The sequence below is a fragment of the Mya arenaria genome, chromosome 4, assembly GCF_026914265.1.
Source record: "Mya arenaria isolate MELC-2E11 chromosome 4, ASM2691426v1".
In the NCBI taxonomy this organism is placed as follows: Eukaryota; Metazoa; Mollusca; class Bivalvia; order Myida; family Myidae; genus Mya; species Mya arenaria.
In genome coordinates, this window is record NC_069125.1 from 63,412,233 (window position 1) to 63,435,926 (window position 23,694).

Here is a 23,694-nt window from a genome sequence, read left to right on the forward strand (position 1 = left end):
AAGTTTGTGCCGTATAGTTTGATCATTTGCTATTTCCACAGTGTTTATGTTTTTATTAAGCTGTCAATTGATGTATATATTTTTTCCTGGTTAAACATTTGACAATTAGATATTAAAATGGATATGTCTCTGTGTACACGTAGTGCAGATTGAAAGAGTTTTCGTTTATCTACCAGGTGACATTATCTGATTTCCTTTCCCCTTCTTTTATAATCGTGTAAGATGATATAAAAAAAACACATGTTTAACTTTAAGTTACACAGACAGTATGTGTTTTTCATATTATGTAACTCGGATATGTCGGAAGATAATTATATTTCTACGTTCTAATACAAGAATTATTACAAGCTAACTCTGTATATAAGCAGCATTTTTACTAAGAAATCAAATTATTGTAAAACCCTGTACTGCAAGTATACATTACCATGCAGCTTGATTCTTGGTATTGGCAGTTTTGTGTCTGTTGTGGCACCTACACCCTTTGTGTTTGATGAATGCAGCACATATTGGCAAAGATAAATCATTCTACTTAATGTCCCAATATTTACACGGCAGGATTTTCAGGTTTGAAAAAGCTTAGATTGATACTAAAGTAAACCTTGGAAGAAAGGTGCGCCCAGTGTGGGACTCGAACCCACGACTGCTGGAACACTAGCACGGGGCTCTAACCAACTGAGCTAACAGGCCGCCTGGTTCTAGACCATGAGTTTGTTTACTTTGTGTTTTTATATATGTATTAAAAATCATTTATTTCTATTTATCCACCGAACTAAAAACTAGTTTTTAGCATGGTATTACAGTAATGGTATTTACAGTTAAGAGCTGTGGCAATACAGGTCAGGGGTGATTCATGTACTGTTTGTAGGAAGGTGTGGAAGAGGGTGTCCCTCTTCTTTCTGCTGGATGGGCGAGGTGTTCTTGGGAGGACAATTTGTAAAAATGTACACTAAAGAGGAAAAAGATGAGCAAAACTGATACATCTAACAATGATTTTACATGATAAGTTAATATGCAAGAATATTCTGCCCATAAATTTAATTTGAGGAACAATTCATGTGCAATTAATGTTGGGGTGGGGGTAGCCTCGGGGTAGGGTGGGAGGTATGCTTTCTCGGATGAATTTTTTAGGTTTTGTCAAATTTGAAATTGTGAATGGTGTAATCAAACAATGTTGTAACCTATCAAAATGGGATTTTCGTTTTTCACTAGTATTTCGTGTAAAATTCATGTTAGGTTTATTTGATTTGTTTGTTTTATCTGATTTGAATGTTATGCTTGAGAAGTTATTTTTTAGCTGAACATATCATGTGGTTCATAGAATATACTTGAAAATATATTTTGATCATAAAATAATTACATGTGTTTTTTGTTTCTAGAGTTTTTAGTTACTGATACTTATACTACTTTTTAAAAGAAGATTATTTGAAATATGTATTGGTCATTGAAAAAATTGCATGAACTGAATGAGTTCATGTACAAATTTTGACAGAAGAAGTTCTTTTTCAGACCAGAAACAAACTTTACAATAGTAGCAGTGCAATATGGCATCCAATATTTTGGTTTGTTTCAGATTCTGTCACCCTAGATCTACATGTACCTTAATTATGTAACAAATAATGCACATGCACACTATCTTAAATTGTTTTGTAACTGTGGAAATACCAGAACTTCTTAATTATAAAAATGTACTTCATTATATAAATGATCTAAGATTCAGTTGTTCATGTATTAGCTCGATTTTTTCGAAGAATAGGTGGGCTATACAACTCGCCCCGGCGTCCGGTTAAAGTTTTAGGGCAAGTTGGGATTTTCACTTATAAGTCCAATACCCTTCATTCAATTGACTTAATACTTCACACAGTTGATCAGGGCCATCACATGATGAGGTTAGATAACTCCATATTATTCTTTACACATATTATGGCCCCTGATTGACTATGGAATTTAAAGTTTTAGGGCAGGTTGGGATATTTATTAATAACTTCTATACCCTTTGTTCAATTGACTTAATACTTCATACAGTTATTCAGGACCATCACACTCATTGTGATACTTCACACAGTATTTCAGGACCATCGCACAATGAGGTTACATAACTCCATATTATCCTTTATACAAGTTATGGCCCCTGATTGACTTAGGTTAAAGTTTTAGGGCAGGTTAAAGTTTTAGGGCAACTTGGGATTTCACTTACAACTCCAATATCATTCATTCAATTGACTTAATACTTCACACAGTTGTTCAGTGCCATCACATAATGAGGTTAGATAACTCCATATTATCTTTATGCCCCCACAAAGTGGCGGCATATAGGGTTGCCCTTGTCCTTACGTACGTCTGTCTGTCTGTACGTACGTACGTCCCGAAGATTGTTTCCGATCTAATTCTTGAAAACCGTTTGTCCAATCCTCACCAAACTTCAAACACATGTTTGTGACCATAATATCTTGATCAAGTTCGATAGTCATGGAAATCGCTTTAGTCATTTAGGAGTTACGGCCCTTTTTTGCCAAAAATACTTCAAAAATATATGTTTCCAATCTAATTCTTGTTTATACAAATTATGGCCACTGATTAACTCTGGAACTTAGGTTAAAGTTTTAGGGCAGGTTGGGATATTTATTAATAACTTCTATACCCTTCATTTAATTGACTTAATACTTCACACAATTGTTCAGGACCATCACCCAATGAGGTTATATAATTCCATATCCTTAATACAAGTTATGGCCCCTGATTGACTTAGGTTAAAGTTTTAGGCAAGTAAAAGTTAAGGGCGACTTGGGATTTTAATAAAAAAACTTCTATACTGCTCATTAAATGCACTTAAAATAAAATTCAAAATTATTATTTACCACCATCTTACAACAAGAAACATAATTTCATTTTAACCCTAAATACAAATTATGGCCCTTGATTTTTTTTAAATTTCTTTTGAAAAAATATTTGTTTATATTCTTAAAGCACATTTTCATAATGGGAAGTTATTTGAATGACTTGCGTCATTATTTGGGTGGGCTGGTAGGAGGGCAGCATCAAAGTGTATCCTTATGTATCAAATAATTTTAGTTAGGTTTGACATAAAGAGACCAAACTTGGTAATATTACATCGTTATTGTATTAACTTCAGAACAAAATCTGAATAATTTTTTTTTAAAGTCTTTTTACATGTATTGGTTCATTTTAAACATCCTAATCAATTATGTGATGTAAAGTTTTTTTGATAATTGAATTCGGAAATCATGATTTTCATCACATTCAGATATCTGTATGAAATATTATCTGTCATGATCGATTTATTGCAATAGATATTTACATCCAAGGATTGATATTTCAGCCATTTTGGGTCTTTTAAAGGGAAATAAACTAATATAAAATCATTTCCTAATTCGCTGGAGACTAAACAGCTTTTTCTTTTAACTGTAAAATTTCCCAATTTCGGCATTTTCACGCCGCAAAATTTCCCAAAATGTCTAGGGTCCTTTTCCCAAATTGGGTAGAAAAAGCCCTGACATGCCTGAATGCTTACATGATTATTTGGATTTGGCAATTCTGGCTATGTAAATTATAATGTTCAAACAGAATAATGGTCCTGTTTGTGCCTCTATCTTCCTCTGTAATAAGCAATCACACACATTATGTTGTACTATTTACTTTCAGGGGCTGTAATACCAATATAACCAGATGAGACCCACACTGCCCCCTGACACCAACATGTACTCAAGCCCCACAGTGACCCAGACTCCTATCCTCAATCTCCTCACCTACCTTACCTAAACCATGCTTCAATCTTATAAATGTGCATTGATATTGTACAGACAGATTAAGATGTACAATCCAAAGTGTACATCAAGACTGAAAGTAAAGCTGTTATTCTTGTAAACATATTTGAAATGGAAAATTTGTTGAATGAGCTTTGGCAGATAACATAGCGTAATGGAGAACATTAAAATGTTTGAAGTCCCGTAACATTTGTTATAACACTTTCCAAGCATTGCAAATGTGAATTAAACCATCAGTGGATAAAATGTTGAGTTATTTCCCTTATCCACATCTTAAAGAATTGTATTTTCAACAGAACCGACTGCCAAGTGCAAACCCCACGAGGAGCTTTGTCGCAGGCACTGAAAATACTGAAAGGAAAGCAGTGATTAACCGAACTTCTCAAAGAGATTTCACTAAGTCACTTAATGTGACAAGGCCGTTGACATCCAGGGAAACTCTTTCGGATTCAGATGACAACCAGTCATTTGTTCAGTCTGTCACAGTTTTAAAGAATTCTTCTGAAGACTGCAAATATTCCATCCACACTGGCTTGCCTACCAGCAGCTTACACGAAGACAGCAACGCTGAACAGCTGAGGGAATCATTTCTTGAGTCATTGAAATACAAACACAACATTGGCAACCCTGAACTCAAGCACAGGTCAGCATTTACAGATTTAAATTTAGGTATGAGAGAACCCAGGAAAGCAGTTGAATGTCAGAGGCCCAGCCATAGTGACTCATGTTCTTGTGGGACATATCATTCACATCGCTTCAAAATAGCAAATCAGTTACCTTCCCACACTGATACACAGAGACCTAGAATACCTCAGAAGAAAAGCCATGAAGTGATTCAAGGCAATGAAAATCAGATGGTGATATGTGAGTTTTTCTGGAAAGCATCACTTAGTTTCTGTGATTACCGAGCAGGGATGAAGCCAGTGGGGTTTGAGAATCTGTGGCCAGGTGAAAGGCAATTGGAGGGGCTGATGGTTGACGGCCTCGAGGAACTCGTGCGGAGGGGTGCTGTGTGGGACTTTTGCTACCTCATACTGGCTGATGGCCCCAAATATGCGCTCAAATACCTCCTCGATAAGAACATACTGGGTGGGTATACCTTCAACTTCCAACACTTTTTGTTGAAATATTTAGTTGATGATGTGCATGCGTGTCATTAAAAATAATGGAGCATTTATTTGTTTTATCATTAACAGAATAGTAATTATTGGCAAATAAAATAAAAACATTTCATAAATGGTTCTTTATATGATCACACTTCGAGTTTAACTCATTACAGTAGGACTATATCTGTAGCTAAAATTACAAAGCATGTCTTTCAGTTAACTTGAATATGATATGAAAATTAAACGAAAGTCATTTTTATTTCATAACGCTTTTTGCATTTAAAGTTATGATCTTATTAAAAATTAAAACTTAGTACCATATATATAAAGTTGAACAATATGATTTGTTCTTAACCTTCAATTAAATGAACATTTTAAAAGTGAAATGCAATTGTTTTAGAATTTCACATTGCAAGCGATTGCCTTTTCTGAACCACTGGGTTCTTTTCTACTGTTATCTGTAAACAATCGAAATGTTTTATGACTGGCACGCAATGATGCTAAAAATGATTCATGCTAATTTTAGAGCTATGTTTTGTGTAGAGTTTATGAAAGTCTGCTAGCACCCATTGGCTGCACTTAACCCACCATGAACCCATAAAGACTTAAATTGTGTTTTAATGTCATGAGATACACGTGACTGCAATTCCCAGTCAAATCAGATATAAGATTTAAAAAAACAACCAAACTGAGTGAAATATAAGGAGGCCTGTTAGCGACTCCTTAGCTGTAAAGCACCGTTTCGTGGGATACAAATCTGGGTTTAAACCAGTACACAATTATCCCAGTTATGAACATATTGCTGATCCCCAGGCAAGGGACGGCTATTGGTACAGTATTTTAACACCTTTGGTTATAATGTGGCCGAAGTTTTACCACGAAACCTTACACATAAAAGCAAAAACTCTACCTTGTGGCGATAAAAATACTTTATTTCATTAATGATTATCACTTTAAATACAATTTGAGTCATGACCAAACATCTATGGCAGTTTTGCACCATATTGCCGCCAATGAGTGCGACAGACGTTTATAAAATCTAAAACAACATTGATTTTGAATTCTGACACAAGTTTGTTGTAGATTTATTTGTTGAACATGTGTATGTATTGTGGATTTATGTTGTGTACCAACTGCTCCAAGTAGATAATGTGATATTTGATTATAAAGGTTAAGATTGCATGATTGATAACCTGATTTCTTATTGAAGGGTAAACACATGTTATGCACATATTTCATAATAACACATGAAACATTCTCTTAAAAGAACATGCAATAGCTTTTTACATTATGTTTTAAATTATTTGTTTAATTTTTAGAATTATTAATATTTCACTGGTCTGATCAGGAATTACAAACAGGCCTTTATTTCCTGCTTTGAAGGTACATTTTAATATCATATTTAATAATCGAAGTAATTGTGATATTTACCTTTACACTGCCTAAAAAAGTTCCACTATAAATTTAAATTATATTTAAAACCTTGAAAAAAAATGGTGGAAAATAAAACAATAAGAATTATTCCTATTCATTGTGCGTTTCAATGCCCTATTTCAACACTCTGATACATGTGATATTGTAAATTTCCAAGGAAGCTCCAGCAGGCTTTATGCCCAGAAAGCTTATAGAACAGGTCTTGGAAAATTGGATTCTTAAAATGATGATCACTGGATATATGCAAATATATAGAATACAAGGTTACTCACCTGAATCACTCAAACATTGTAATCTACAGGGTTAAAATGCAAACTAGTCATAATTTAAGTAGTTATAAAACAATGTAAATCCAATCCTTTGATTGAAATGCACAGTCATGTTTGATTTACCCAGTATACTTAGATGACTTAAAGACGAAATTTGAATTCAGTACATATAAAAAATTATGCCATATTTCCGGAGACCATTCCAGGGGATTTGTTCAGAAAGGCTGAACATTCAGGGGGATTTGTTCAGAAAGGCTGAACATTCAGGGGGATTTTTTTAGCAAGTCTTAGTTTGCGAAAAACAAAATAATTTTAGACACAAGTTCGAAAAAATGTATTCACATTTATTTATTGCTATGAAAACCATTACCATTTTGTACATACAGAAATATTTTATAAATCATCATATTCTTATAAGACACCATTATGTCATATACAAAAACTGCTGTCACTAGCAGAACAAAATATGTCGTAGAAAAAGTATGTTTTTGAGACAATTTAATTGGCTTACCTTTCTCCAGGGTCTTTCAGGCAAAAAGAGAATGGAATAGATATTATGAATATTGTTTATTTCCTCCATTTCCAGAATAGTAATATTTGATTGCCTTTGATCATTATTACAAATAAATTAATCACTTCTTGTAAAAGTTGATTGTAAAAGTTTATAATCATGTTTCTTTTAGCATTTATCCAAAAGAAAAAAAAGTTATTCAATGTGATTCATTAATTCATTTTCTTCCATGTGGACTTTACATTCAATTGACACCTACAGGCTGTTTCACTTTGTCATAATTGCGTGTTGTAAAATTTCCCTAAAAAAAAATTAAGGGGGAGGATCGAAATTCTGGGGGATATTTTCCCATGCCGGGGATATGGCATGAAAGTCAGTAATAACCTGCAGAACTTCACTTACTTCTTAGCTGTTGTACCATTGGCCATATAAATGGAAATTAATGTTTTGATTTGTCTTCCTTAAACACTAATTCTGCAGTGTATCATAAAGTTTATACTATAATATACTGGGGTAACAAAATTTCATCCATTTTTGCACATGTTAATGATGTTCTAAATCTACAATTAGTAATTAGCAACATTTGTATTAGTCTAAAAAGGAAGATGCTTACAGAACATGTTATATAAGTGTTTAATCATGTAATGTGTGTCACCTATAGGTGTGGACGGATTAGTGGAAGGTGACACAGGTCTGCTACATCTGGCGTGCGTCCTACACAACATGGAGGCTGTACAGGTGCTCACACAGTATGGCATCAGCAGCAAAATCAAGGACAGGAACGGTACATTTGCAATGCTTACTCAATCACCCTGTTTGTGAATTTTAATGTGTTAAGTTTTAATGTTTTTTGCGTGAGTTATGTTTGAATATTTTAGGGAAGTTTTTTGTTCTATTGTTTTGGTACTTACATGTAGGTAATATAAATAGAGCCTTCATGACCCTCTTGTAATATACAAATGATTTATTAAAATTAGTTTTTGAATAATGCATGTTTAAGAGTTATTTTGCATTGGAAAATGTGAAACTATGCGTAATAATAATAGCATACAGTCTTTTGATTTGAGTAACTACATTTATATGTTTTCAAAAAGGAGACCCTATTTGATGATAATGATTCATCTACTGCTTCAGGCAAAACTGCAGAAATGGTTTGTTGGAACCCAGCTATCCGGAAGCAGCTGCCAGCCCGCTACCTCCAGAACCCATTCTTGCCAGATCGGAGTAAGCAGCTGACCTTTGCCAAGCCCGGTCTTCAAGAAAAGGAAGCTATCTTTAAACTCGCGGCAAACCCCCGGGCATTGTATGAACTGCAGAAAAAACTGCAGGTAAGGTCAATAAATGTCACATCATTGTTGGTTTTGTGTCTTCAGTTACTATCAACTTGGCCCAATGATTTTTTCTACTGTTTGCAAGTTTTCTAGTAAGAGTAGGTCAAAAATATACAAACTGTAAATTGTGTATATATATATTCAGATATCATTTTTTTTTTTAGTACAGCAAATCCTCACATTGCAATATTAAGGAGTGGTTAGATTATGTTGTAAAGGTCATGTGCGTACTTGTGTAACATTTGTTGATATGTGTGACCTTAACAGCATGACTGTTACTATAACTTAACATCACATTTCATTATCACTCATCATTAGTTTGTAAACAGTACCCTTTGAAGTTGCCATAGTACGTAAGTGTGTCAGGTTGTTTTGTATCATGTTTCGAACTGCATGAACCATGCCCTTTTATCATAATTTTAAGATATGACAATAGTGATTACATTATCCTATTCCAGGACTGTTTTCATGATGATTAGGACACTGTTATCAAAATGAAGTTGTTTGTTCGTCAAATAATGAACACATCTTATGAATGTACATATCTACATTGGTATAACAATCAATACAAAAACATTACGATCATAACGTGAAAATAATAAGCAGATATAAAACAAAGACAAAACACCTGTCATGATATTCATACACCAAGATCATCAGTTAAAATAAATCATTTTTAATTATGACATACACAGAATGAAATCCTCATGCATTTCTATTGGTCACAAGTGCCTGATATTATTTGATATTTGGTGTGTGAACTGCTGATTTCCGAGGTGTAAACTATGTGGAAAGACTCTGACATAACAATGTAGTTGCATATAGGTTATTGAAAAATGCATGAAACATTGAAAGTGATGTCCCATCAGTAATTTGTTTATGAAAATTACCTAAAATAGATATAGCATCTGTTTATATGAAATTTCTTCCTTGTCAATTTGTTTTCGTAAATGCAAAAAATTGTTGCAAACATTGATTTAAAGTGTTATTTTCCTGTTTTATGCTCACATAACAAAGGTTATTGAATTGTTTTCTTTAAATATCTGCACTTGCGCATAAAAATACTATGCTTCATCAAAATGTATGTACATGTTCTGGAATGTAGTAATGTTGGAGTCACCCATCATTACCACACTCAAGAACATGTGCATACATTTTGATATAGATTGAATTAACTTGAAGTTATCTTTTATGACCTGTTAATATAGCAATCAAACTAAATGGGCTCTATTGACCTCTTGATAATTTAAAGTTATACAGAGATATCCTCATTATAAATCATATTTTGATTTAAATTGAATGTTATGTAATGCACTATAATCAATATTGAGCTCAAACATTAAAGTTTTGAATATTTATTTCAGATGTTCAACTTTTCTGTAAATGAAGAGCAGAACCCTGAAGGCGACTTCCTTGTACATGTGGCGTGTAGAGCAGGTGGGTGAACATACAGGGACACTACACATGCATGTTGTACAGTATTACAATACATGTTAGTCAAACAGGAGTGAAACATATTTGATTGCAATGATGAAAAATAAATGATATTGAGTCGGCATCAACTTTATACATATCATTGCAATTTTGTTAGCCTTGTAGCAAAAAGAAATTGTAATGAAAGGTAAAGGTTAACAGTTAAAAGGCTCTTGTTAGGGGCCAAATAATGCAGCTTTGTATACATATGATTAAGACTCATTACCCTGCCAGAGTGATAACAGGTTCTAATCATAGATGAAGCTCTGAGCAGGGATCAAACCTGGAAATCCAGAGTGCTGAATGCTGACCATTCTGCATTCTGCTATCACCATCTATAAATGAGTGTCAGCTTTAATACATGTATACATTGTAGACCAACACATGTCTGTGGACATGTAGCATTCTACCTGCTTCAGAATTTTTTAAGTTACTGGTAAAAAGTATTGTATGATGTATATGTGTTGCAGGTTTGTGCCAGTTAGCAGTACTGTTGTCGCTGGTAAAGGTGCAGGGAGCGGACATGAACTTGTGTAATCGGGATGGGATGACCCCACTCATGATTGTGGCAGAAGCTGGGGATAGCCATCTATGTGATGTACGTAAAGATACTAAAAATGAATTTGTTTAGATGATTTTAGATAAAAACTGTTGCTCCTGGCATCTACACTGTATTCCTTTGCTCAGCTGTTTTAAAAGTACCATCACCATTGCTTTATTATGCCTCCTTCAAATAAGAGGGGTATATTGCTTTGCAAATGTCAGTCGGTCCATCGGTAGGCCCGTCAGTAGACCAAAGCATGTCAGAGTGATAACTCAACAATTTCTGGACGTATTGTCATCAAACTTCACATGAAGATAGGGCCTGACCAGTAGATGACCCCTATTGATTTTAGAGGCCATCGGGTCAAAGGTCAAGGTCACAGTGACCTTAAATGGTAAAAGGATTTTAATGCTTGTCCGAGTGATTAATGAACAATGCCTAGACCTTTGGTCATCAAACTTGACATTGAGGCTGGGCCAGACCAGTAGATGACACCTATTGATTAAAGGGGTCATCAGATCAAAGGTCAAGGTCACAGTGACCTTAAATGATAAAAGGTTGTCTGATTGGTAATTGACAATGCCTGCACCTATTTCCCTCAATCTAGTCTTGGATGTTGGGTCTGACCAGTAGATGACCCCCCTATTGATTTTGGGGGTCATTGAACCAAAGACCAAGGTCACATTGACCTTGAATGATAAAATGTTGTCTGATTGATAACTTAAACCCCTGCACCCATGGCCCTCAAACTTGACTTAGAGGTTTGGCCTGACCAGTAGATGACCCCTATTGATTTTAGGGGTCATTGGGTCAAAGGTCTAGGTCACAGTAACCTCAAATGATAAAAGGTTGTCTGATTGGTAAATTGACAATGCCTGCACCTATGTCCCTCATTCTAGTCTTGGAGGTTGGGTCTGACCAGTAGATGACCCCCTATTGATTTTTGGGGTCATTGGCCCTAAGATCAAGGTCACATTGACCTTGAATGATAAAAATTTGTCTGATTGATAACTTGACAACGCCTGCACCCATGGCCCTCAAACTTGACTTAGAGGTTTGGCCTGACCAGTAAATAACCCCTATTGTTTTGAGGGGGTCAACGGGCTAAAGCTCAAGGTCACATAGATCTTGAAAGATAAAAGGTTGTCCGAGTGATAACTCGACAATGCCTACACCCATGGCCGTCAAACTTGACCTGGAAGTTGGGTCAGACCAGTAGACGACCCCTATTTATTTTGGGGTCATCATGTCAAAGGTCAAGGTCAGTAGATGACCCGTGTTGATTTTCATCAGGTCAAAGGTCAAGGTAACAGTGACCTTTAACACGAAAAAGTTAACAAAGCTTCTCCCAGTGATAACTCAACAAAGCCTGGACCTATGATCATCAAACTTGACATGAATGCTGGGCCTGACCAGTAGATGATCCCTATTGATTTTAGGAGTCATCGGGTCTAAGGTCAATGTCACAGTGACCTTAAATGATAAAAGGTTGCCCGATTGGTAATTGACAATGCCTGCACCTATGTCCCTCAATCTAGTCTTGGATGTTGGGTCTGACCAGAAGATGACCCCCTATTGCGGGGATCTTGTTCATGATTGTTGCTAGGTGTTTTAATGATCATAAGACATTTTCTTTAAATTCACATTAAATGTTTGAATTTATATACAGTTCTTCTAAACAAAATAATGAAAATATGTATTTTCAGACATTAATGTGCTTGTTTGGAGCAGACCCAAATAAACAAAACACTAAGACAGGGAAGACTCCATTGCACTACGCTGCAATGTTAAATCATGTTAATGTTGTCAGGTTAGTGATTTTAAAACACTTTTTACATCTTCGATATTTGATTCTTTAAAGTAATTTTAATCTTTTCATCATAAATATTTTTACAGTGTCTATATGAGCCATTTTTTTCTTGGTTTACTTTATTATCCTTTTAAATCTGACATAAATAAAAAAAATGACAATTAGCTTTCCTCCATGTTAGTGTGTTACTGAAGCGTGGAGCAGATGTTAACATATCAGACAGCGATGTATGTCTCCCTGATGACCTGCCCCACCCTGCAGAAGACTGTCAACAGCTCATCCAGCTACAGCGAGCCCAGAGGTGTGCCAACCTGGCAGAGAAAGTGAAAGAGGTTTATAACAATTGATTAAGTTGGATTTGAAACGTTTTCTCCACCTTTACATATTTGATTGTATGTACTTCTATGAGTGTGGCTCTTTTTAGATTCCCTGGTAATAACTTATGCTATGTTTGAGGAATGTTTGTTAAAAATGGAATGCCAGTTGTAGGACTTATGCTAAACATGTTGTTCCAACATTTGCAAGCAAGTATTTAATATTTTTCTGTTAGTATTTGCATTTCAAGACAGTTATCGACTGGAACATACTTAATGAATTGGAACACTAGAAATGGCCTGAACGAAGTTGGACTCATCTCACAAAAAATCATCATGAAAATGTCCTGATGATTTAATTTACAGTATAACACGTCTGAAGATGTAAAAAAGAAAATATTACACATTATTTTTACTATATCACAAAATATACCATGTGTTGCAGGACACATTGTCTGCTGCAGATCTACGAGCCAGTGACCTTGAGGTTGTCAGCGAGGACGGCTTCACTCTGATTATGCTTGCTGCCATGCATGATAGGTATGTACTTTGTATACTTGTGTATTTATCTTGATTGTGAGGACAACTTAAAGCTCTTATCACAGCTGTAGCCATTTCTTATGAAAGGCTTCTCATATAAGCAATTACTGCATGAATCTTATGTCAAATGAAATAGAATCAAAATCAGTTAATTCATTTGGGTTAGTAATTATTGTCTCCTTTTACCTTTTTTGTGCAAAGATGTGAAGAAAATAATATAATGTAAGGTTTAATTGGAAATATTGTACTGTTTCTTATACAATTCAGAGTGCATAACCTGGCAGTAATGCTTGAAAAATCCAGAAAATCAATTGACGCCCAACATGCAGAGGTAACCATAAACGGTGTTGTGCATTGGATTGTCCCATTCATCAATAACAATTTTCATATTTGTTTCAAACAATTTAAGTTATTGTTTTATAACTGAACTTTTGTTATTGTTTTATATACATGTAGTCATCTTAAACCAAATAGTAATTTACCTTTATGATTAATGATCAGGCCACAATTTCTCAAACAATGTTAAGTGTTAAGTGTCTTATAACAAGATCGATCTCAGGACACTGCATTTGTTTTGGTATATTATGTAATGTTATCTTTTCAAAGAGTTTTGAGACTTTTAAGGGAAATTATTTTAAACATTATCATGATAAGAAAAAGTTGTTTTGCGTAATTAAGTTAAGCATGTTTGGCTTGATATATATATATACCAGTCATATACTTAAACGTATAACGCTTAAGATCCAGCAATTTTCATTTATTACACAGACTGGCCTAACAGCACTGGGGTTCGCAGCTAAGGCTGGTTACAGTGCTTGCTGTACTGAGCTCCTCAGGTAATCCATTCGTGATTTGCATGATTTGATTGTTTCTGGGTCAATTTAGTATTGGAACTTTAGTAGTAGAATACCATATTCTTCCATAATAAATTTACAAGCTAGTTTTCAAAAGTTTGTTTTTTCAATATGATGGTCATCATACATACAATTAATTTTTAAGCTCAATTTCAAATGAAAAGATTTCAATTTACATTTGCATTTACGCATCTAGATATAAAAGCATTTGAGACCTTCATACATGGCAGTCTGTAGGAGAATTCCCATCAAGTTACCTTAGCATCAAGTAGCTAACTCATCTTTTCAATGTAGTTTACTTGTTACGTAAAAAAATGTTTTTGCATATGTCCTGAAAAAAACAACCAATTTACAATTGAAAAAAATCTATATACCTCAGTGTTGATAGCATGCCACGACATGTACTTGCAGACATGACGCCAGTGTTGGTATCAGGGACATGAAGGGTTACATGCCCCTGCATCTGGCCGTGTTGTACAGTCATGAGGCAGTGGTGGACACATTCCTCAGCAAGTTCCCTACCTCCTATGTTGTGAGTATTCACTTGTTATACCCCCACAAACGAAGTTAAACATCGTTTTTCATGGTTTCCACTCGATAACTCATGAAAGACTAGACAGATTTGAAATTTTTTGGTACACAGGTGTAACATCAGAAGATACTGGTCAAGTTCAATATTGGGGCTGGTGGGGCCAAGGTCAAGGTCACTGTTACTAAAAATAGAAAAATGGTTTCCGGACGATAACTCATAAAAGGCTTGACAGATTTGAAAAAATTTTGGTACACAGGTGTAACATCAGAAGATACAGGTCAAGTTCGATATTGGGGCTGGTGGGGCCAAGGTCATGGTCACTGTTACTAAAAATAGAAAAACGGTTTCAGGACGATAACTCATGAAAGGCTAAATGGATTTGAACAATTTTTGGTACACAGGTGTAACATCAGAAGATACAGATCAATGTCGATATTGGGGCTGGTGGGGTCAAGGTCACTGTTACTAAAAATAGAAAAATGGTTTCCGGACGATAACTCATGAAAGGCTTGACAGATTTGAACATCTTTTCAAGGGAATGGTTTGCCATTCCTGTGTCCAGGCGGCATTTGGGGGTATTCGTCACTCCTGTGATAGCTCTAGTTTATACCAGCTCAATTGTGAAGATTGTATCACTTTCAAGTCAGTTTCCTAGTAGGAAGCAAAGTGTCCATTATAAGAGACTAATATAACATTTCCTTGTGGGGCTCAAACCTGACACCTCTTTGTTGAAAGGTGTCCACCTATACCATTAAGTCACTCTCTTAATCAGCTCGTATACATGTATGTTTGATACCACTTTTCACATTCTCTTGCTTTTATTTGCCTGTGTTTGTGTAATGTTAAACATCATTTTTTTAACTCATAAGTCATTTTTTTCAGGGTCTATACACTGCACTCAGACTATGTAGGAAGTCATCAATTCATGATAAGCTGACTGCAGCATTTGAAAAGTAAGTTAAAAGGAATAAAATGAGTTTTTTTAAAGATGGAGATTTTAAATTATACAAGAAACCATTCAGACTGTTGTCAGAAACCATTTAGTTATAATGTACATCCCTTCCCCTTAAGTCTGTGTCTGTACCCATCTTTCATGTGTACTACCCCCTGGAACCTGAGTCTTTTCCCATCGATCACATGTACTGCCCCCTTGAGTCTGTGTCTATACCCATCTGTCACGTGTACTACCCCCTTGAGTCTGTGTCTGTACCCATCTGTCACGTGTACTACCCCCTTGAGTCTGTGTCTGTACCCATCTGTCACGTGTACTACCCCCTTGAGTCTGTGTCTGTACCCATCTGTCATGTGTACTACCCCCTTGAGTCTGTGTCTGTACCCATCTGTCACATGTCTTCCCCCTTGAGCCTGTGGCTGTACCCATCGGTCATGTGTACTACCCCCTTGAGTCTGTGTTTGAACCCATCTGTCATGTGTACTACCCCCTTGAGTCTGTGGCTTTACCCATCTGTCATGTGTACTACCCCCTTGAACCTGTGGCTGTACCCATCTGTCATGTGTACTACCCCCTTGAGCCTGTGGCTGTACCCATCTGTCATGTGTACTACCCCTTGAGTCTGTGGCTTTACCCATCTGTCATGTGTACTACCCCCTTGAACCTGTGGCTGTACCCATCTGTCATGTGTACTACCCCCTTGAGCCTGTGGCTGTACCCATCTGTCATGTGTACTACCCCCTTGAGTCTGTGTCTGTACCCATCTGTCATGTGTACTACCCCCTTGAGTCTGTGTCTGTACCCATCTGTCATGTGTACTTCCCCCTTGAGTCTGTGTCTGTACACATCGGTCACGTGTACTTCCCCCTTGAGTCTGTGTCTGTACCCATCTGTCTTGTGTACTTCCCCCTTGAGTCTGTGTCTGTACCCATCTGTCACGTGTACTACCCCCTTGAGTCTGTGTCTGTACACATCGGTCACGTGTACTTCCCCCTTGAGTCTGTGTCTGTACCCATCTGTCATGTGTACTTCCCCCTTGAGTCTGTGTCTGTACCCATCGGTCACGTGTACTACCCCCTTGAGTCTGTGTCTGTACACATCTGTCATGTGTACTACCCCCTTGAGTCTGTGTCTGTACCCATCGGTCATGTGTACTACCCCCTTGAGTCTGTGTCTGTACCCATCGGTCACGTGTACTTCCCCCTTGAGTCTGTGTCTGTACCCATCGGTCACGTGTACTTCCCCCTTGAGTCTGTGTCTGTACACATCGGTCACGTGTACTTCCCCCTTGAGTCTGTGTCTGTACCCATCTGTCATGTGTACTACCCCCTTGAGTCTGTGTCTGTACCCATCTGTCATGTGTACTACCCCCTTGAGTCTGTGTCTGTACACATCGGTCACGTGTACTACCCCCTTGAGTCTGTGTCTGTACCCATCTGTCACGTGTACTACCCCCTTGAGTCTGTGTTTGAACCCATCTGTCATGTGTACTACCCCCTTGAGTCTGTGTCTGTACACATCTGTCACGTGTACTTCCCCCTTGAGTCTGTGTCTGTACCCATCTGTCATGTGTACTACCCCCTTGAGTCTGTGTCTGTACACATCGGTCACGTGTACTTCCCCCTTGAGTCTGTGACTGTACCCATCTGTCATGTGTACTACCCCCTTGAGTCTGTGTCTGTACCCATCGGTCACGTGTACTACCCCCTTGAGTCTGTGTCTGTACCCATCTGTCATGTGTACTACCCCCTTGAGTCTGTGTCTGTACCCATCGGTCACGTGTACTTCCCCCTTGAGTCTGTGTCTGTACACATCTGTCATGTGTACTACCCCCTTGAGTCTGTGTCTGTACACATCGGTCACGTGTACTACCCCCTTGAGTCTGTGTCTGTACACATCGGTCACGTGTACTACCCCCTTGAGTCTGTGTCTGTACCCATCTGTCACGTGTACTACCCCCTTGAGTCTGTGTCTGTACCCATCTGTCATGTGTACTTCCCCCTTGAGTCTGTGTCTGTACCCATCTGTCATGTGTACTTCCCCCTTGAGTCTGTGTCTGTACCCATCGGTCACGTGCACTACCCCCTTGAGTCTGTGTCTGTACCCATCGGTCATGTGTACTACCCCCTTGAGTCTGTGTCTGTACCCATCTGTCAAATGTACTTCCCCCTTGAGTCTGTGTCTGTACCCATCTGTCAAATGTACTACCCCCTTGAGTCTGTGTTTGAACCCATCTGTCATGTGTACTACCCCCTTGAGTCTGTGTCTGTACACATCTGTCATGTGTACTTCCCCCTTGAGTCTGTGTCTGTACCCATCTGTCACATGTACTACCCTCTTGAGTCTGTGTCTGTACCCATCTGCCATGTGTACTACCCCCTTGAGCCTGTGTCTGTACCCATCTGTCAAATGTACTACCCCCTTGAGTCTGTGTCTGTACCCATCGGTCATGTGTACTACCCCCTTGAGTCTGTGTCTGTACCCATCTGTCAAATGTACTACCCCCTTGAGTCTGTGTCTGTACCCATCTGTCAAATGTACTACCCCCTTGAGTCTGTGTTTGAACCCATCTGTCATGTGTACTACCCCCTTGAGTCTGTGTTTGAACCCATCTGCCACGTGTACTTCCCCCTTGAGTCTGTGTTTGAACCCATCTGCCACGTGTACTTCCCCCTTGAGTCTGTGTCTGTACCCATCTGTCATGTGTACTACCCCCTTGAGTCTGTGTCTGTACACATCTGTCATGTGTACTTCCCCCTTGAGTCTGTGTCTGTACCCATCTGTCACATGTACTACCCTCTTGAGTCTGTGTCTGTACCCATCTGCCATGTGTACTTCCCCCTTGAGTCTGTGTCTGTACCCATCTGTCACGTGATCACCCTTTAGTCTGTGTCTGTACCCATCTGTCATGTGTACTCCAGACGGCAGGAGCAGATTGTATCTCCTGTACTGCGCATCAGTGCCATGGAGGGGGATGCGGGGAAACTGTTCTGTGTGCTGGAGGATGGGGACAATGTCAACTCCAAGGTCAGTTGTAGCAATACGACATGTTTTCATATTTTTAGCAGGCAGTTAAAATTAATCAGAAAGGACTTTATGAGACTGGAAAAGAGTGTATTAATTTCCTCCATAGTTGAAAGACATACATGTATACGTACACAAACATTATGTAACAATAGAACATTTGTGTTTTATTTAAGTTATCATTAGACATGAACCTTTGAGAAAGCAGCATCATTTACAACAGAAACCATGAAAACAATATCAATTCAAGGCTTTACTAGAAAAGCTAGTGATTTATTACATTTATATACATTAAAGTGAAACACATATTCCGACAATGAATATTATTATGGTATACAGCTTAAAACAGTGTATATGAACATTGTTAATTGGAGTGTTTTAGATTCACATCAAATGCAAAAGTGTATTTTGTATACAATGCTTTATACTAAGTATGAACCATGTAAATTAGGTTCACAACTATGTTCTTAAACAATATTCTTAAATATGTTATCAAATTGATAAAAGCCTTCTGGCAAAAATCTTAATTTATTTTAATATCAACTGCAAAACGTACCGTACTAAATGTTTTTGTTAAATGGCTAACTTCCAAAGTGATGCAATGTTGAAATCTCATCTTTTATATGACATTAACATTGAGAATTTTTATAAAACACCATATTCCATTATTACAGAGTGTGCTAGACAGTCACCCAGCCATGATGTATGCTGTGGAGAATGGACATCTGGAAGTTATACAGCTACTTGTTGAGGTAATGGCTGACACTCATTCTGTAGAAGTGTCTATAAAATGTTATCAGTTGTAAAGTAATTTCCCAATCTTTTCAGGTTATGTTAAAAGTGTATGTTGTGTGATTTTGAAAGTTTAGATGATAAAATACATAGCTTTCCAATTGACTTTAAGTTGAGAACATACATGTGAGTCAATTAAATAAGTCAGATAATGCCTTCAAGTGTATTGACAATATTTGTAATTATTACTTTACACATGCAGAAAGGTCTAGATCTGAAGAGGCGAGATGTTCGTACAGGCGACACAGTGCTGCATGTGGTGTCACAGACTGGTCACATGGAAATGGCAAGCTACCTTATGGACTTCTGCAGGAAACTTGGCAACCGGTCAACACAGACAACACCCAGGGAGCGACTACTGTGTCGGAACATGCTTGATATCAACGCTTCAAACAACGAGAAGAAAACTCCTCTACAGACTGCTGCTGAAAAAGGTGACTTGTCATTGCTAAATATCCAAAGTTCGCTGTTTATTTGAGGTCTTGTAAGTTAGTGAGTTGTTACTTAGGATGAGGAAAAAAGAAGGCAATGTTGCAAAATACGTTGTATAAATTGTTATCAGTTCTAAAGTAATTTCCCAATCTTTTCAGGTTATGTTAAGCTGGTGAAACTACTGATAGACAATGGTGCCACAACGTCTTTCCTGAACCAGCAAGGAACTCTGTTTATATCTCCAGAGTATGAAGGGGCCACAATACTCATTGAAACTCACCGCAATGAGCACACTTCCACTGTCATGAAACTCGTGGCTGATAAACCAAAAAAATCTCTGCCTAAACTAGCTGAAATATTCCTGGTAAAGATCCAGTGTTGCTATAAGAAGATCATTAATATTGAAATGAAATGAAAAATTTAATTTGAATAACTAATGCTACCTTATTTAGTTTAATATAAGAAATAATGTATATCTTTATTGTCAGTGCGATATTTTTTAAGTGTATATACTTTTAAAATCTTAGAGAATGGTGAAAAAAGTTAAGATGTTTAGAAGAAATATGACACAACATAATACTTGTTCATTTTTAGCCTCGTTATGATCACAACTTACGGAGTAGGCATGGAGACACGCCCCTGATGGTGGCGTGCAGGTTTGGGCGAGAGGAGACGGTCAAGTTCCTCTTGCACTCTGCTGTGTATGCTAATCTCATTGGTGTTGATGAAGGGTGAGTTGGTTAATGCGCTTTACTTGGGCTTAGTTTTGCTAGCATCCAATATTACAGCTTGTTTAAATGGTGCGTTCACTGACTGTTATGGTAAATTTTCATGAGTTTCGTAAGTTGACTATTAAAAGTGAGAACTTATTTAATATATTTTGTTGATTGTCAGACCTTATACGCGTTTTTTTTTTTTTTTAGGTCAGACCATTCAGAGGCAGATTCAGGTGTTTTAGATGCCCATCCTGCCAGAACTCCGGACATTTACAGAGGTACAGGTATATGCATACTTATTCATGGACAAATGCAATTTGTAAAACTCTCATGTTTGTTTTATAAAAGTTCTTAAGAAAACCAAAATGGTATTACATACAAAAGCCAAGTCTTGTACTTGTTTTGTCTTTCAGAGTTATCCTTTTCTGTTAGATTTAATACTTTGATTGACCAATTCAATTCTTATTTCTGATTATTAGAAAAATATCATACTCGTGTAAAATGTCATCATTTGTTACAGAGGACTTAGAGAGGTCGTACGACCAGGCCGACAGTTATGGAGCTGCTGAACTCACTCGTTCTCTAAACCCATAGTAGGTCTACATTTAATGATATTCAGCTTTGCAAAATTTCTCAATTTGGATGATTTTATTGTGTATTCTAGAAAATATATAATACGAGTCAAAAAAAAAAGGAAGTGACATACATTTGCTTGAGCTTGGTAAACAAATGTAGTTGTTTTACCAGCAGGCATTAGGTGGCACTTTTTCGTGGTTTCTCCATTTGTTTAAAAAAGAAGATGTCTTTGGAACCTTTGTAGTGATTATAGTTTAACACTCCTATGTTAATATTGTCAGTGATATGTCAAGCACTGTTGGGCCACCGGACAACAGGAGTGTGGTTGGCTCGAGCAGAATAAGGTCCTACCTACAAGATGTGGAGAGACCCAAAGGGCTTTATATATACCATGGTATTACATTGTATTTGTAAAAAAAATTCTTGTTTATCAGTTCTGTTCATGTTCATACACACTTACATGTACATTGTAGATTAATCATATAAGATTTCGTGTAAACAATTCAGCCAATTATATCTCTTTGTAATTTGAAAGTTCCAGCTCTGGTTCCAACTTCTAACCTCAATTTTTTTATTGATGTCAGTAACTTTCTCTACCTTACTAAATGTATGCTTCGTTTAAACAATTTTGCAGATTCAGTAGTAAGCCATGTGTGTGCTGTGAACCTGTTTGATGGCAACACTCCACTCCACTGCACAATAGAGATTTCCAACAACACGGTGATAGCCAGCGCTCTCATAGATGCGGACAGTTCTGTTGTCAACATGCAGAATGATGCCGGGCTCAGCCCAGTACACATGGCCTGTCGTTACGGACGCAAGAAAATACTGGAAAAACTGCTTGTAAATAGTTGCTTCTTTAAAACCTGTTTGGTGTCACATTTTCATGAATTAGTAATCAAAATGTGCTACCATTTGTGTTTCTTTTCTGATGAGTGGCCGGTGACAAACAAATCATACAACATTTGTAAATTACATTTTTAGTCTGTTATTTCAGAGTGTTGAGGGAGTTGACCTGCTGCTAGTCACTCTAGCTGGTCAGCTGCCGGAGGAACTGACCAGAAACAAGACGCTCATCAGGATGGTCCACAAGGCCAGGATAGAGATGCAGGGGTATGAGATCATTACCAAAAATGTGGCATTCATGGTCATTGCATTTGTTTTCGTCACAAATCTTTACTGTCCTTATAATTTAACTGCAATTTAGCACTGTAGATTTTTCTGTTGTTTTTGTTTAATTCAGAAAGTAGCTATCAAATAAAGTTGCTATCAAATGTAATGTTTTTTATTTCTGATATTTACAGTCCTCGTTACCGCGTAGATACAGCTTCTCTTACTGAGTCTGTCCCGTCCCTGCCGAGCACGACTCGGGCCTCGACCATCAACTTTGACCGCATAGAGGGCTACTTCCAGTCCCTCCGTATGGAACAGTCCATGCAAAGAAGTACAGCTGATCTCACCAAGCGGGCTCCTAGATAGGGGAGGGGAGTGGGAATATGTGCAATAATGTGATGGAGGGATGTTTGCAGAATTTACAACAGAAGATATTCTGGATTTTAAAGGAGATAAAATTGTCTTAGCATTTATTTGTGTGTTTGGGGTATAGAACTTGTAAGACAATTTTTTGAACAATTTTAGAGTGATATCTAATGCAATGTGGTAATATTGTTACAAAATAAGTACTAAGTCTCGTGAGATTGTAAAGTTGTTATGACATTAAATATACTCCAGGGGCATCATTAATCAGCATTTTTGTGTTCATACATATATTTTTGTTAAAAACTATTTATATCAGCTTTTACATGTATATTAATACTGTTATTTTGTTCTTTGCAAAATTACAAGAGGCCATAATAAGTTGTTTTGAATGGATATTTGTCTTTAATTCGTGCAATATACAGCATTATTTATACAGATATTGTTATTGACTTATTTGTTCAGCATTCCAGTAAACATTACTATTTCGTATGCTGCGTTCTGTCTTATATATATACAACTTGATGGCGTAGTACATACATAAAAAGTGCCCTCTGCAATAAAGCATAAGGGGATATACATATACATGAACATGTAACTAAAGTCTCAAAGCCTGATTTTTTTTTGGGGGGGGGGGACAATATATTGTATCTTTCGCTCATATTTTGTTTTTCGATAAAAGTATTGGTATTGTCATAGGATTTCTGCCATTATCATCTTAGGGCAAAATCTCTAACCTAAACCGTAAGTACCTCGAGAAACTAGGGAAGCAAGCTATTGCCAAAGAAGTCATTGGTTTCCAAGGAAGACATTGGTCTATAAGACGAGACTTATGCCAAGGGAGTTAGGTCCATGGTTATTAAGGAATGTGATAGGAAATCAAGTTATTGTCTAGGTGATCATTGGTCACTAGGACTGGTTGTTAAGGAAGTGGAAGAATGTCCATGGTTGTTAAGCAAAAGGATGATGACTAGGAAAATAAACTGCTGCTAAGGACGTCATAAGTCACTTAGAAAAAAAATGTTACCAAGAAAGTTTGTAGTTGCTGTAGGAGTTGAAGGTTGCTCAGGAAAGTGATGGTTGCTATGGATTGGTGATTTGATGAAAGTTGGTAAATAATCACTACTAGATAAATCTGCATTCAAAATATCTCAGCTCTGGGCACAGCAGTTTTAGAAAAAGGGTCTTACATATTTTCCTTAACTAAGTCTACATAAAACTGACCT

The 23,694-nt window shown here is 37.1% G+C and overlaps 1 protein-coding gene across 5 annotated transcripts; it reads left to right on the plus strand.

Moving 5' to 3' along the window:
- The first annotated feature begins 48 nt into the window (after positions 1-48).
- Positions 49-22,960, plus strand: LOC128231969 (ankyrin-1-like). Of its 5 annotated transcripts, none has more exons than XM_052945272.1 (24): positions 49-176; positions 3,661-4,871; positions 7,764-7,886; positions 8,237-8,430; positions 9,798-9,870; positions 10,377-10,504; positions 12,157-12,260; positions 12,442-12,592; positions 13,020-13,114; positions 13,382-13,445; positions 13,883-13,950; positions 14,380-14,500; positions 15,383-15,453; positions 18,374-18,479; positions 19,151-19,228; positions 19,471-19,702; positions 19,859-20,064; positions 20,295-20,431; positions 20,624-20,700; positions 20,937-21,009; positions 21,274-21,386; positions 21,627-21,835; positions 21,990-22,105; positions 22,297-22,960. In XM_052945272.1, the coding sequence occupies exons 2-24, from the start codon at positions 4,028-4,030 to the stop codon at positions 22,469-22,471; spliced, it is 3,558 nt and encodes a 1,185-aa protein (XP_052801232.1). In that variant the 5' UTR covers positions 49-176; positions 3,661-4,027; the 3' UTR covers positions 22,472-22,960. The 5 variants fall into 5 exon arrangements, with proteins under 5 accessions (XP_052801232.1, XP_052801231.1, XP_052801234.1 ...); XM_052945271.1 differs by lacking the exon at positions 49-176 and adding an exon at positions 241-356; XM_052945274.1 differs by lacking the exon at positions 49-176 and adding an exon at positions 242-356 and having other exon boundaries at positions 20,624-20,694.
- The last annotated feature ends 734 nt before the right edge of the window (positions 22,961-23,694 follow it).

Coding starts and splice junctions, on each gene's coding strand:
- LOC128231969 (XM_052945272.1), top strand. CDS start 4,028: ATGTTGAGTTATTTCCCTTATCCACATCTTAAAGAATTGTATTTTCAA. Junction 15,454..18,373: donor CTGACTGCAGCATTTGAAAA/GTAAGTTAAAAG, acceptor TGTGTACTCCAG/ACGGCAGGAGCAGATTGTAT. Junction 19,229..19,470: donor TTATACAGCTACTTGTTGAG/GTAATGGCTGAC, acceptor TTACACATGCAG/AAAGGTCTAGATCTGAAGAG.